Below are 14763 nucleotides of genomic sequence, written 5' to 3'. Positions count from 1 at the left end.
TAATCCATGTGCTTTTTAAAGTATTAAAGGGGCTCTGTCATCATAGCTTTTTTTTTCCCCCCAAAGGCCCAGACAGCCGTTTTATTTGTTCTTGCTCATTTTCCTTACCTTTTTTATTTTTTTATTTTTTTATTATTTTTCCAGTTTTCACTATCTTCTCTTCTGCAGCAGTGGTGTGTGCTGCCTGACTTTGTTTTACTGTTTGTGGGCATGTCCTCATGATCTTACACATGCCGAAACAAGGGGTCCCTCAGGCACCCGTCCTCACTTGACACGTTGCTAGTGTGGCAGTTTACTTTAATTTTTTGTAGCTGATCACCTCTTTATATTTTCTGCTTTTTATTTATTGATTTTATTTATGCAAATTAATGTTTCAAAAGAAAGCCTTATCTTTCCTAAAAAGGAACTAAATAAGATATAATCTCATATAGCAAATCCTACTCTGGTCTGCATAAAATAGGAAGCTACCTATGGCACTCAGGCAGCGAAGTATACCCAAGTATACCCACTGAGTGCAAGAGGAAAATCACTACACATTCCTTGTGCTGAAGCTGTATTGTATAGAGTGAGTATTTAAATTAGAGTGACATTTTAATTCCTGTTGATTGCAGCGTTCGCCTGGCAGTGGAGGATTGTAAGAGGCTCCCCTTCCGAGCTAAAAAGTTCAAATTACACCATGTTCGACCAGTGTCCCTCTGCATTAACTTCTCTGAAGACACGACAGGATTTAGGTAAGATACCTTATCCTATCTCCATTCCATAACACACATTACGGACTGTTCAGAGGGTTTTATTCAATGTTTGGCACGTATTAGGGACATTCAGCCCTAGAAAAAAGCGGTTACTTTCAACATAGCTTTCCAAAAAGGCAGATTACACAAATTAAAGTTGTCAGATTTGCACAAACAAACAAAACCTGCACTCTGACCAGAGGATTGGGAGTGAAGTTAAAAAGCCATGACTAAGTCGTGTAGATGACAGATTCGCCTTCAGGTAGGCGTAGACTCAGTCTATATACATTGTGCTAGCAAAATTGCAAGCAGCTATATAAATTGAGATTGTCCTCCCAGTATGGTTTTCAGAAATAGACAGGGTGGCTATATTAACGAGCTTTGCTTCGATCCCTATCATTGGCTCTGGAGAGGTTGCATTACCAGATACTTCTGGCTTTTTGTTTGTAGTCTTTACCACTACGACAGTGAGAAGCGGCAAACACTTGTGATAAAAAGTAGAATGCTGCAATTTTCATCTACATATGTGCTAGCAATTTGTTTAGCATGATGTACAAAGGTAATTTTAATGCTTTGCAAAAATACATCATGACACGTTGATCATAAACAACAGCGAACCCCAACAGGAACAATGCCAGGAACTCAAATCGAATTTCAAAATGTAGACTTGGGCTTAAATTTGAAATTCGTGTTGACTTGCCAGGTATTCCCCCCCCCCCCCCCCCCCCCCCCCTTTAGTGAATAACTCTGTAATAGTACGAAACAATCCATCCACTTTATTATAGTTTAATATTTCTTCCACAATAATCTCAAGTTATATATCTTGGCTACTGCTTATATTATTTCAGTTTCATTTGAAATTTATTGCTGCAGTTTTCCAAAATTCTCTTCTCACAGTCTTAGATACACTGACTAGATCTGCGCTTGAAATCATGTGAAAATTATAAATATTTGCAGCATTATTCTTAACGGTGCTAAATCGTGTGTTTCTGTAGACCGTCTAAAAAATGGGACACGGCAGCCATTCAATATTTCAGGACGCTTCTAAATGGTAAGAATGAGTTGTATATCTGATAATCCTCAATCGGTTCCTTTATCTTCGTAACTAAACAAATCGGTGTCAAGAACACTGTGGGAGTAATGTGTTACAGCCCAATACAGCAAAATGTTACCACTTCCAAAACAAAAAATAAACATATGTGTCTACGATCTGTGAAAACCCGGAATTGATCCTGAGAAAGACCAGCATCTCTGTCACTACCACTAAAGAATAGTGGATGTGGGATTAGTGACGGGACTTACCACTTTGTCCACCCCGTAAACATTGGAGTGAAAGGGGAAAAATACATGATTAAAAGCTGAAATGCTTTAGTGAGTTGGTGTTTTTTCTTTTAATGGGTTATTTCAGTGTCTGCCATGTAAAAATGCAGGCTGTATCGTGTTGGTGAACCCATGGTAGTGTACTTGTTTTTGGTAGTAGGAAAGATATAGTTGATGATAGTGTATTTTATCAAGTTAAGTTTAGATATGTTTAAAGTGACACTATAGTCACAAGAACATCTATAGCTTAATGCCGTATAGTCGGTCCCTGCAGGCATTTTAATGTAAACACGCCCTTTTCACAGAAAAGGCTGTGTTTACATTACTGCCTAGGGACATCTCAAGTGGCAGTCCCTCACAATGTGCAGCACCTTCGTTCAGCATCTCCATACTCTGCGTGGAGACAGTGAACTTTCTCCATAGAGATGCATTGAGTCACTGCATCTCTATGAGGAGATGCTGATTGGCACTGTGCAATGTTTTACTGCACATGCTCAATAGCTTCACAATGTTTTCCTATGGATTGGCTGAGATCATCAAGTTTGGTGATCTCAGCCAAGGACTCGTGCGTTGCTGGGAAAAAAAGTGTCAGGAATACATTTTTTTTGTATTCCTGATATCACAGTGTTCTTTTAATGTATGTTATCCTTCCAGTGACTACAAACGTCTCATTTTTCTTTATATTATTTTATTCTATTTAATAGAGTCAACCTTCACTGAAGCAAAGCTGTGTTCTTTGGAAGACAACATTCTGAGTGTTTATCTATATGTCACTACAAAGGATGCTACGGTAATAGCTTTTCTGACATATATCTGTAGGTGTAGATACACTTAGAATGCAATTAATAACTTGACAACTGTCTATTAAGGTATGCGTCAACGATGAGCTTGTGGCAAAGAACTTTGCTTGTTTCTGTACGGAGAAAACCCATAAAGAGAAGGTGGAACCAGCAAAAGTTAAGATTCTGCAAAACATAGAAAGAAATCACTTTCTGGAATATCACAACTCCAAAGCTGTGGCTTGTCCAACACAGGCCCTCTGGCCTACCTTATTTGAAACTAGATTTTCACAAAGCTGTCACTCAGGTATGGGACGCTTCTTGTTCACTTTCACTTTCAATGATTTTTTTTTTTTAATTCTTTATTTTTAGTTGTGCAGGTGGTTACATGGAATCAAACATACGCCACAGCAGCGTGATGCAAAAGTAACAAAAGGGTAGACAGTGGCATGAGAATATGCACATTTTTTTTTTGTGGTATATATCAAGCTTAACTAAGTTAATACAAACAGTTATGTCATAGGCTTCTTTATACACACATTTATACTTTTGCTGTCTGGTGATTTTACATACTGACCATTCGTGGGATAATCATGTAGCACAAGGCACTCCCTGGACTATAAGGAGACATTGCTCTGCCATACCCTATGTCATCGTGTAATAACAACGAGCTGATGCATGCTAGGCTGTTATGTTTAAACAAAACAAATAACTACTGAACTCATGAGTAAATAAGGCTATGCATGAAGTGTTAAGCTGAGCTGCATGGCAATCTCCAGTACGTGCCAAATACTACACTGCCAATCGCGGTTAAGCCAATTGCTAATTTTGTGTGCTATCCCCGTTCATTTCAAAACGTTACATTAAGAGGTTTCTTAGGACCAGAGATTAATTAGGCGATTAAATACAGTACAAATGTTTAGACATATGCTTATAGGAAACAACAGCTTATTTTAAGATGAATACTCAAGTGAGTAAATATTGTGCCTCCAGGCAGGTTTTGGTATGCTGGGTTGTTATCTGCTCCAGTCGGTATTTAAGACCATCGTATGCTGCCGCCTCAGTTGTGGTATTAGGAGCAGATATGTCCGTTTGGTGGTAACCACCGCCAGGGTTTCTTTTATTAAGGCAGCCAGCGACGGGTCCAGCGGGTTATGCTGTGGGTGCCGTCTGTCATAGGGAGCTGGGGTACCTGTCTGCTTTGTCATCAGGCATGATGTTGATCAGCATCCTGTTCTCCGGCGCTAGGGTTCTCCGGCTCTTAGGGCTCCTCGGAGTCTATTACGTCCCTGAGACCTGCTGAAGGTGAAAGTGTCCTTGGGCCTCCGTGGTCTTTTAACCCGGCCGGTATTTGAGTGCGGGCATGGTACTTTATAGGTCGCAGTAGCCAGGTGTGGGCAACGCTGTATTGCTCTGTGAGTAGTCAGCAGAACCGCGCGTCTCCGTTGTCCCGTCGTGGTGGTGTCAATATGCCTTGGGTGGCATAGCTCTGGCCGCGTGTTGTGCGAGCTCTATAAGCGCGCCTTCTCCAGCGGGTTAGAGGTTGGGTGCGTCGCTGTCGGCCATTTTGTATGGGCCGCGTGGTAGTTGTTGGCAGTGAGTCTCTCAGAAGCACTGCCATTATATTGCCTGCCTGGTGGGGGCCGGGATATCCCCCATCGGCCAAGAGGGGGGGAAGGGTAAACGGGGCTGGGAACCCCGGGTTCTCCTTAGTTGCCAGGGCGGAAAGCAGGGCAGCGGCTGTCTGCCCACCCCACTCCCCTCCCGGGTAGGCCTCAGTCTCCCCAGCCCCGGAGCATCTCACCAGGACCTGGTCTACCCGCTTTCAGGTGCTCCAGCTGCACCGGGACACTCAAGAGCCAGGTATCACGCTCTTCCAGGGGGTTCCAAGCAGAATTACAGAACAAATTGTTGATACTGGTAAAACTGTAATCTTTTAAATCCTTTATGTTGCACTTGCAGTTAACACCAAGCCCGTCACATTTTAGTGCTTGATAAAGTTCTTTGCATATATTTTTATGTGCAGATAAATTTCAACTGGATGCGAGCACAGCTTTCTGCTTTCTTAATAGCCAGCTTGGAGTGCCAAAAAAAAACAGGCAGCCATGCACAGAGCGTTGCTTGAATTCATATAAACATTGGGGAGAGGAGAGAAGCTCACGCCGCCCTGTATGGGCCCTATAGTTGATAAATATATGAGAAAAAGAGCAGATTTTTGGTAAAACATTGCAAGAGAGCAGTGAGCGTTGCACTTGAATGATTTATTATTATTATTCATGATTGGTGTTATGATTTATATTTTTTAAAGTACAAGATTAAAGACATTTCTTTTATTATCTTCATTTTCCCTTTAGGATTCCCAATAAAGGAAAAGATAGAATGTGACTTAAGGTATGAAACTCTTCTGTAAATATGTACTATATTAGATCTTGTCCACTACACACCATAACCACTGTCTTATTGTAGTGGTTATGGTGCGGAGTCTTCAGGCGCCATTCCTCCATTAGTTTCTAACAGTTTTTTAGCAGTTGGAAAACTAAAAGCTAGAGCTCTCCTGGCACTTAAAGCCAAACCTCTGCTGCTGCTTAGTGAATGGGGAAATGAACTTCAGATGGCAAATATAGGCTGAGAGCACTGGGGAAAAAAACTCTTAGCCTACCACTGCATCCAAACTTGGAGGACTAATGCAGGAATTCATTTCTGCATTAGATGATCTGCAATACTAATAGCGTACTTTTAAGATAGCTAATTTGCAAGACCCCAACATGACATTTTCACTGTGGAGAGGAGCAAAGGTGAGTTTAACTTACCTTAACCTGACCTTTGTGGTTGCTGCCATTTTCATCTTACCTATCCTCTTCTGCTACTAGCACTTCAGCGCCAGTAATCGGCAGCTCACCCGAGCTCTTGCTCATGCGTGAGCGTATAGCATTGAGGTCTATTGGATCCCGCGATTGACACTTATAGACAGCGGTAGCTGTCTCAGTATATCTTTTGACTGGGTTGCAATTTCAGTGAAGTTACAATATAGTCAATATATGATTTTATCTTTATGAAATACTAATTTTGCAGGGGGGGAGGGTGGAATGCCACTTTAAAGACAAAACGCCTAATGCGTACCATTCAGTATCTGCTCTTATATTAACTGCCTCTTTCATGTGAAAATTCCCATTTAACCCCTTAAGGACACATGACATGTGTGACACGTCATGATTCCCTTTTATTCCAGAAGTTTGGTCCTTAAGGGGTTAAAACAACTTTCCTGCCGGATTAAATCTCACTAGACTAGTTGGTTTACCTTTATCACCACCTAAATTCCTGTCTGCCTTGCAGTGGGAAAGTGGCCATTGTAGAACTGTTATCATCACAAAGTCCAGATGTATTGGGATTATCTATAAATATTGAGACCACCATCAATGACTTCTTTAGAATGTTATGTTTTTTTGTTTTGTCCCCAGAATTCCCAGTGAGTATAAAATTACTCAAGAGCAGGAATGTGGCAATCAAGAATGTATCAAGTAAGTTAAACACTCCTCATTATCGCCCTCCTACATATTGCTGATAATTTATGTGTAATTATATGTATATTTTTCCTACAGAATTCCTAGTGACTGTAAAATTACCAAAGAGCAGGAATGTGATAGAAATCATAACTTTGCCCAGTAAGTTACACAACGCTTCTGTAGAAAACAGAAAAAACACAAAACAGCACCTGCCTTTTGCCTCCTTTTCCCAATAGGACACCATTCACAGCCACTAATATGTTGCCCTCACAAAACATTGCACTGGCCCTCTGCACCCCACTCCCAAATCGACACCATTCACAGCCACTAATATGTTGCCCTCACAAAACATTGCACTGGCCCTCTGCACCCCACTCCCAAATCGACACCATTCACAGCCACTAATATGTTGCCCTCACAAAACAGTGCACTGGCCCTCTGCACCCCCACTCCCAAATCGACACCATTCACAGCCACTAAAATGTTGCCCTCACAAAACAGTGCACTGGCCCCCTGCCCCCCCACTCCCAAATCGACACCATTCACAGCCACTAAAATGTTGCCCTCACAAAACAGTGCACTGGCCCCCTGCCCCCCCACTCCCAAATCGACACCATTCACAGCCACTAATATGTTGCCCTCACAAAACAGTGCACTGGCCCCCTGCCCCCCCACTCCCAAATCGACACCATTCACAGCCACTAAAATGTTGCCCTCACAAAACAGTGCACTGGCCCCCTGCCCCCCCACTCCCAAATCAACACCATTCACAGCCACTAATATGTTGCCCCCACAAAATAGTGCACTGGCCCCCTGCCCCCCCACTCCCAAATCGACACCATTCACAGCCACTAATATGTTGCCCCCACAAAATAGTGCACTGGCCCCCTGCCCCCCCACTCCCAAATCAACACCATTCACAGCCACTAATATGTTGCCCCCACAAAATAGTGCACTGGCCCCCTGCCCCCCCACTCCCAAATCGACACCATTCACAGCCACTAATATGTTGCCCCCACAAAATAGTGCACTGGCCCCCTGCCCCCCCACTCCCAAATCGACACCATTCACAGCCACTAATATGTTGCCCCCACAAAATAGTGCACTGGCCCCCTGCCCCCCCACTCCCAAATCGACACCATTCACAGCCACTAATATGTTGCCCCCACAAAATAGTGCACTGGCCCTCTGCACCCCACTCCCAAATGAAAACCATTCACAGCCTGAATTGATACAAGCCTGAGTGGGAGCTGAGTGTGTATACCTAGATTAATAGGGATTAACTTCCACAAACCCCAGTGGACAATTATAAAGTGCATGTGTGAGTGGCCGCTATTCATTCATGTGCTTTGTACTATTACTACTGTTATTATTAATATTACGTTTGTTCCCAGACTTCCTAGTGAAAATAAAGGTAATCAAATGTGGGAAAGTGATGGGAATCAAGACATTGCAGAGTAAGTTAAATGAGGGTCCTGCAGAAAGCACCTGATCGTGTCTGATGTAATGTACTCGAAATTAACATGAAATGGGGAGCTGCTGTTTGTGTACAATGTTGACTTTAGACAAATTATGGGTTTTTTCTTCTATTTGGCACTGATTGAAGAATTTTTTTTTTATAAATGTTTTTTATTTATTTATTTTCTTATTAATTGTATTTATTTTATGCAGATGTAGCATTTAAGGGACAATAAAAATCTGGAGCTTTGCATTTCTGAGTACGAGGGCATGTTCTCGATTACTGCAAAAGGAATTGTTTTATTGTTTTATCTAGGACAGTGTGTGTGAATTTTACATGATCTAGCACAATAGCTTTTTCAAGCAGTGCCATTGTGTAATGACCAGTAATTGGAATGTGGCAAACTGGCCGTTTTACCTGTGTTTATCTCCCCCCCTCCAGAAATTCTAACATGTGCAATGCTACCAAAGAGTGGAACTCTGATCAGAAATATGACTTTGCCACGTAAGTTAAATGAGTATTTAACATGTTGAATAGTTTTTTTTAATATAAGGAACAATACAATGCAGCATACCCGAGGCTTGTAGGAAGACAGGAACAGCTCACATGGCAATAATACTAAACAACAGCTTTACAATTACTGGAAAGTATGAATGAGAACTGTTTCTTCAAGCAGATGGTCTCATTTTTCTTTTGCAAGAAATGTGAAGCTGGATTGACTTTGCAATTTCAACAACTTCCTGGGTGAAGAGGATTTCACTGGTAGAGAATCGGAGCTTGGCATTTGCTTTAAAATAACTATTTCCAGAGATAAATCTTTTTGTTTTATTACTTAATCTGTAGAATACAATACATATCAGTGGATTTGACTCCAAAAATGACGCCACTAATCAAAGACACTTCTGCGTCAATTTCAACACTGAATGCGATTTCCATGGTGCTAATCCACCATCACTGCCTGTGTGTACATTGTGGCGCAGGAATCTGACAGCCAATAGGGAGTCCCTTACTGCTATTTACACCTTTCTCTCTTGCTGTGACATGAGTTTTGTGCCCTAGAGGGCGTTTATAGATTTTCCTGTTCATTTTTGGTATTGACCTTTGGCCCGTTTGACTATTCTGCTTTCTGTACTCTTGACTTCAGCCCTGTTTCATGTTTTGTTGCTTTCTGGAACACTGACACCAACTTGTGAGTTACCTGATTGCAAGTATTCTTATTACCTTTGCTGTCATTTACTCTGCCTGGCATTTCTAAGGGCCGGTAATACACTCTGTCCTCTTTTCTTTTGTTACTGGACTCATATTTGCATGTTGGGTTATACCATTTGTTAAAGATCATGACATTTCATCTATATATTTTGTTAACCATCATGCTTGCAAATCTGTAGATGAAAAGTTATTGCTCATTATTCATCCTACTTAAAGGAACACTATAGTGTCAGCCAGTAGAGTCATTCTTACGACTGTAATGTACACATTGCAGTTTCTATAAAACTGCCATGTGTTACATTGCAGGACTAGGGGGGACAGGGACAATGCACCAAGAACACTCCAATGAGATGAACTGGTCTGGGTGCCTGTAGTGTTTCTTTAAGCCTACAATTGAGCTAGTAATTTGTGGACAATATTCTCTGCGAGAGGGTCGATTTTAATGTTTTTTATTTACGCCAGGGATAGGGAACCTTTGGCCCTCCAGATGTTTTAGACTACATCTCCCATAATGCTCTTACAGCCGTAATGCTGACAAAGGATCAAGGGAGATGTTGTCAACATCTAGAGGGTCGAAGGTTCCCTATCCCTGATTTACGCCATGACAGTAGGAGCCCTACGGTTGATATAAGCATAAGCTCTTGGCATGAAAAATCTCAAAGAACCGTTCTTACGGGATAACCACGCTGCTTACTGGAGATCATGTCCATTCACTATCACTCTGTGTCTGTCTGCTTTCCAGGCTTGTACAGATCTTAAATCCCAGAATGTCACATCTGTCAGACGCAGAAGATGAAGAAACTGAACAGGTAATGTTTTTTATTTTCACCATTTACAGGAAAATTCCCACTAATCAAATTCTAGACTTAACACAAAGATGAAAAGGAAAAACGTGCGGGCAATAACGTCCTCCTTTAATGATATGGCTATCGGCAATATGCTGTGCCCGCAGCACTTTAACAACACGTTTATTTTTATTTGCTTCAATGAAATTGGCAGCAATTGACAGGATGGATTAACCGCTTGCAGCCCTACCTGAAAGTCCTTGTATGAATCATTTCTGTTGTCGGTATGTAGATAACGTCTAATTGTGGGTTTATACAGTATGAGGCTTGCAAAATCTTTAATATATGACCGAGTTGACCAACTAATAGGCCATTGGATAGATGTACTGCAGTACGATGTGTGTTTGAAAACAAAATGCAGAAACTCACTGCAATGTTGTGCGTGTTTAACGAAATGTTGCAGTCCGGGAACATTGACAGAGATTGTAAATAATGCTGCTAATAGAAATGATCAAAATGGAAATAGCTGTAGTAATAGTGGTCCCAAAATTAGAACTAATAATGAATCTATTTCACAGTGATTTCCCTTAGCTGACCTAACTGTGTAGATATGTGTTCATTTCTTTGTTTTTCATTCAGGAGAAGAAGCCAAATGTTGGAGCACCGCAATATTCAATTTTTGTTCGCAAATCCAGTATACCATGTAGCAGTCTAGAACTGGCACCATTGTCTCCTGACCTCAAAAAGGTGATCTGTGCGAGTAATGTATTTGTAGATTTCTAACTACATGGGTGACGTTGTGGTTTCTTTCAGCTCTCCGTACTGTGTGGTGTTAGAGTAGTTGGGTTGTCTTCATTAATGGTACAAAAACGTCCATCTTTGTTATTAAAACTGTTAAAATAGTACAATGACCGATTCTTAGTTCAGACATGCAAGCACACTATGATTATGCCTTTTCTTGCTGTAACAGCAATTTTTAAAGTTAAACAAGTCTAAATTCACAGTGAATTTCACATGTATGGTCAAAATAGCCAAAGTGGAAACATTCTCTAAGTCAGCGATGCTTTCAGTTTGACTGCTCTGGCCTTAAATTTGGAATTCACCTTGAATTCACTTAGAATTACCCCTTTACTAAATTGCCCTGTGTGTATCAATTGTGAACGGTGTTGAACTTCATTTTTGCCATGCAAATATCTTCTTCTATAGTTCTTATCAACTTTGGCATTAATCTAAATCTTATAACCATCGAAACATAACATTAAATTATAAAACTTCACTTTTATTGCATAACATAAAATCATCAATCAAGAAAAAAGAAAAAGCACCCACAGCTAAATACAATATGTACCCGTAACGTGTGTGTGTGTGTGTGTGTGTATATATATATATATATATATATACATATATATATATATATATATAAGATATTATAGAATTGGAACAATGGAATCGAACATTGTGTAACAAAATATCAGAATATGTTGGCCGCTATTTTTAAAGTTGCAACTCTGTGAGATTCCAACAGTGTATCCTTCATTTAAAACCTCTTTCCAGCATTTTTTTACTTCGCTTGTAAATAAGCTATTTGGATAGGGTTAAGCGCTTTATTTTGCCGAGACTTGTTATTTGCTACAAAGTTCATAGTGATCAATATAAAACTTTAATATAGAAACATAAATGTGTGTGATTGATTCAGATGTCTTATTGTGTGAGTAATCGGTTTATTGTAATAATGTGGGTCCATTCAGGAAATATTCAAACTCTGAATGTTCGTGACTAAATGGTGCAAACTGGACCTGTGGAAATCGAAGTTTCAGCTGGTTTGTGCAAGTAAAATTCCTGTGAACAGAAGAACTTATCGATACTGAGCCGTTTAACCTGTGGAGCCTACAAGTAAAGTTGATTCAGAACCGATTAGTTTTGGTTATGATTAACAGCAGTTTTATTCATCTGAACCAGCTCCCATTGAGTTTTGCACAAGTCTAGTGTAAACTCCTTCAGATAATGTACATTGGGATTAATCTGGAACTCCTCTTATTCAATGGACTTGTTTTATACTGTGATTTTTAGGCTGCTTGATGAGATGGATGCACTGAGACGTAAACATACAATAAACTTGCTTACTAACTCTAAACACTTATTACAGGAGCTAATGAGAAATTCCTACAATGGGCCAAGTGTCCCTGAATCCTACTGTTGGCCGGCAATATCACAGGGAGTTGACACCATTGTCATATCACCTGATGGAAAGAATCCGATGATGTTTCTCCCTCCTCTCCTAACATTCCTACACTTTTCTTCAAGGCTTTACAAATTCCTGCCTACCAGGAATGGGGTGAGATGCTATTTTTAACTGTATAGTTGTGTTTAAAAGACGCACAAGTCTTTATACTGTATTAGAAAAGAAGCAAACATTTAAATTACTCACCTGTATTTCCTAAGCAGGAAACATACAGATTTATCCATTTTATCACTCCCCATTGTTTTTATGGAGGCTGCTGTAAAGGATCACTATAGGGTCAGGAACACAAACATGTATTCCTGGCCCTATAGTGTTAACACCACCATCTAGCCCCCGTGGGCCACTCATGCCTCCATAAATATAGTAAAACTCTTACTGTATTCAAGCCAGAAGCTGTAAATCTGCATGCTGTTAGACTCAGAAAAACAAGCAGTCTGCTGACGTGTGGTAGCCTGATCCAATCACAGTGCTTCCCCATAGGATTGGCTGAGACTGACAAAGAGGCAGATCAGGGGCAGAGCCAGCATGATTCAAACACAGCCCTGGCCAATCAGCATCTCCTCATAGAGATGAATTGAATCAATGAATCTCTATGAGGAAAGTTCAGTGCCTGCATGCAGAGGGGGGAGGAGATACTGAATCACAGGATGCTGTGCACAGTGCTGCCTTGTGCTCTGCAGATCTAAGTGGATGGAGGCATATTATGTCCCTCTGGTTCACTCTGAGTGACTGCCACTGGAGGTGTTCCTAGCTTTCAATATAAACACTGTATTTTCTCAGAAAATACAGTGTTTACATGAGAGAGGTTGCAGGGAGCTATAGTTCTCACCTGAACAACCTCACTAAGCTGAAGTTGTTCAGGTGACTATAGTGTCCCTTTAAATACTTAAGTTGTTATATACACCCTTACCCTCAGTGACAAGCAACAAAATGCAGACAAAGATTGATGGGGACACTTCATCAAATCAGATTTGTGATGTTCTTTCTGCTCATGGTATTGGTTATTTGTTAGAAAATTGTATTCAAGTCCTTGTAGGTGTTACATTTTGAAGGTTGTGTTAGTATTGATAATTATATCTGGGCTGTGATTTCTGGAACATAAGCATTTTATGTGAGTACAGCATACTTTCTAACAGTGGGAGAATTGGGATGGGCTTGGCGGGACCTTGACATTACCTGTGTTACTGGCAATACCAATACTCAATGACAGGCAGTCTGACCAGCCCCCATCCTTCAGAAACACGCAGGGAGATGCACTCGCACTGTGCGGCTCAGAGATAGTTTCCTCATGTCCCCAGATGCAGGACTTCAGGGAACTGAGGCGAGACAGGATACTGAAAGCAGGACTGTAAGGAGACCTAGTATAGCTCTCTTTCACTGATCAGAGCATGGTAGTGGAGTAGAAAAGTATTGAAACGGTGGGACTGTAATAACATCAATAGTTAGCTGCCCATCATCAGCCGTGAACATGTAATTAATTATGGGTATGTTATTGTAATTTCCCAACTTATCTCTTAGGAAAGCGCCGCATGCAGTGAAACCTTTGCAATAAAAGGGTCCAATTCATCACAATGAAAGACCTAGGTGGAAAACATTAGTTCTGTTGCCATGTAGTGAGTGTATAGTCTGTTTGTGGGGCCATACTATGGACATAGACCATCTAAGTACACGAGGGAAGAGATTTCCTCCACTTACATTATCAGTAGTATATAATGTGTTCCTCTTTCAGCCTCTTGCAGTGCTTCTTTGCTCCAGCTGGAAGAGAGCACAGACTGTTTATGATCTACTTGTAAAGTACAGTAAATGTATACGTCCTGTGAACCCCATGCTGCTATTGGTCAGCCAGAAGAAGGAGGAAATTGAAAACCTTACCATACGAAAGGGATGTAAGTAACATAGGAATAAGTAAGGAACTTTGGGTCATCATGCCGAGGTTGTTCAAACTAATAAAGCTGCAATGATTTGCATACTCTGCTGGAGCATGGTGTTTTTATCTTTTTTTTTTTTTTACACTTATTAATTGACATGCTGGATTTTTATAACTTACTTTTTTCATTTTGTTTTGTAATGGTTCTGTGATTGTTCTTGTGTTTGTTTGAAGCGTATGATGAATCGGAATCTGAGGGTGATTTTTTTTGTATTGACAGTTCTCACATTGCCATACTAGCAACAGAAAATCACCAATTTATTGCTCTCCTATTCTGCCCTGGCTTGTAGGTGAAGTGATTGTGACTACCCCGCATGGTCTGTTGCGATATTTGGAGCGCCATGGCTTACTGCTACTAAGGATGTGCCATCTTGTTTTAGATGAGGTCAACATGCTCTTTTCCAATTCGGGGCAACAAGTACGTTTGGATATTTTCCCTCTTCTTTTGTACATCTGATATTACTGTGACTGATGGGTGGTATGATATGTCAGGAAAGCTTGTTTTGGTATGTTGTGGTGGAATAGCTGCACCAGTAATTTTTTTGGGGGGAGGTTCTTGTATGAATGCCACATTTGTAGTGTTTACCATGGAACTGACTGCATAGCTGTAAATACATTCCCACATTACTATTAAAAAGAGTCTAACCCCATTGCTGCTAGAGGTGTAACTCCTGATTGCTGTGACACACCGCACATTTGACAGGAATGTTTAAGCAATTATGGCTGTCCATGTAGAGAGAGAGAGAGAAACAATTTTCGTGGGTTGCACATCAAGAACATGCATTATTAGTGGACACTCCAGTCACCA

General features: G+C 40.8%; 1 protein-coding gene across 1 annotated transcript in view; it reads left to right on the top strand.

Moving 5' to 3' along the window:
* Positions 1 to 14763, top strand: part of TDRD12 (tudor domain containing 12) — a 53489-nt gene that overhangs the window by 18851 nt on the left and 19875 nt on the right. The window contains exons 5-17 of the mRNA XM_063437460.1: positions 612 to 731; positions 1727 to 1782; positions 2756 to 2841; positions 2921 to 3137; positions 5185 to 5221; positions 6289 to 6348; positions 6430 to 6492; positions 8234 to 8296; positions 9744 to 9810; positions 10426 to 10533; positions 11933 to 12121; positions 13758 to 13914; positions 14246 to 14373. Coding sequence (XP_063293530.1) covers positions 612 to 731; positions 1727 to 1782; positions 2756 to 2841; positions 2921 to 3137; positions 5185 to 5221; positions 6289 to 6348; positions 6430 to 6492; positions 8234 to 8296; positions 9744 to 9810; positions 10426 to 10533; positions 11933 to 12121; positions 13758 to 13914; positions 14246 to 14373 — 1351 coding nt within the window. The remainder of the gene's footprint in view (positions 1 to 611; positions 732 to 1726; positions 1783 to 2755; positions 2842 to 2920; positions 3138 to 5184; positions 5222 to 6288; positions 6349 to 6429; positions 6493 to 8233; positions 8297 to 9743; positions 9811 to 10425; positions 10534 to 11932; positions 12122 to 13757; positions 13915 to 14245; positions 14374 to 14763) is intronic.

Source organism: Pelobates fuscus, chromosome 12, assembly GCF_036172605.1.
Source record: "Pelobates fuscus isolate aPelFus1 chromosome 12, aPelFus1.pri, whole genome shotgun sequence".
NCBI classification, from domain to species: Eukaryota; Metazoa; Chordata; class Amphibia; order Anura; family Pelobatidae; genus Pelobates; species Pelobates fuscus.
This window is presented reverse-complemented; position numbering and strand designations above follow the sequence as displayed.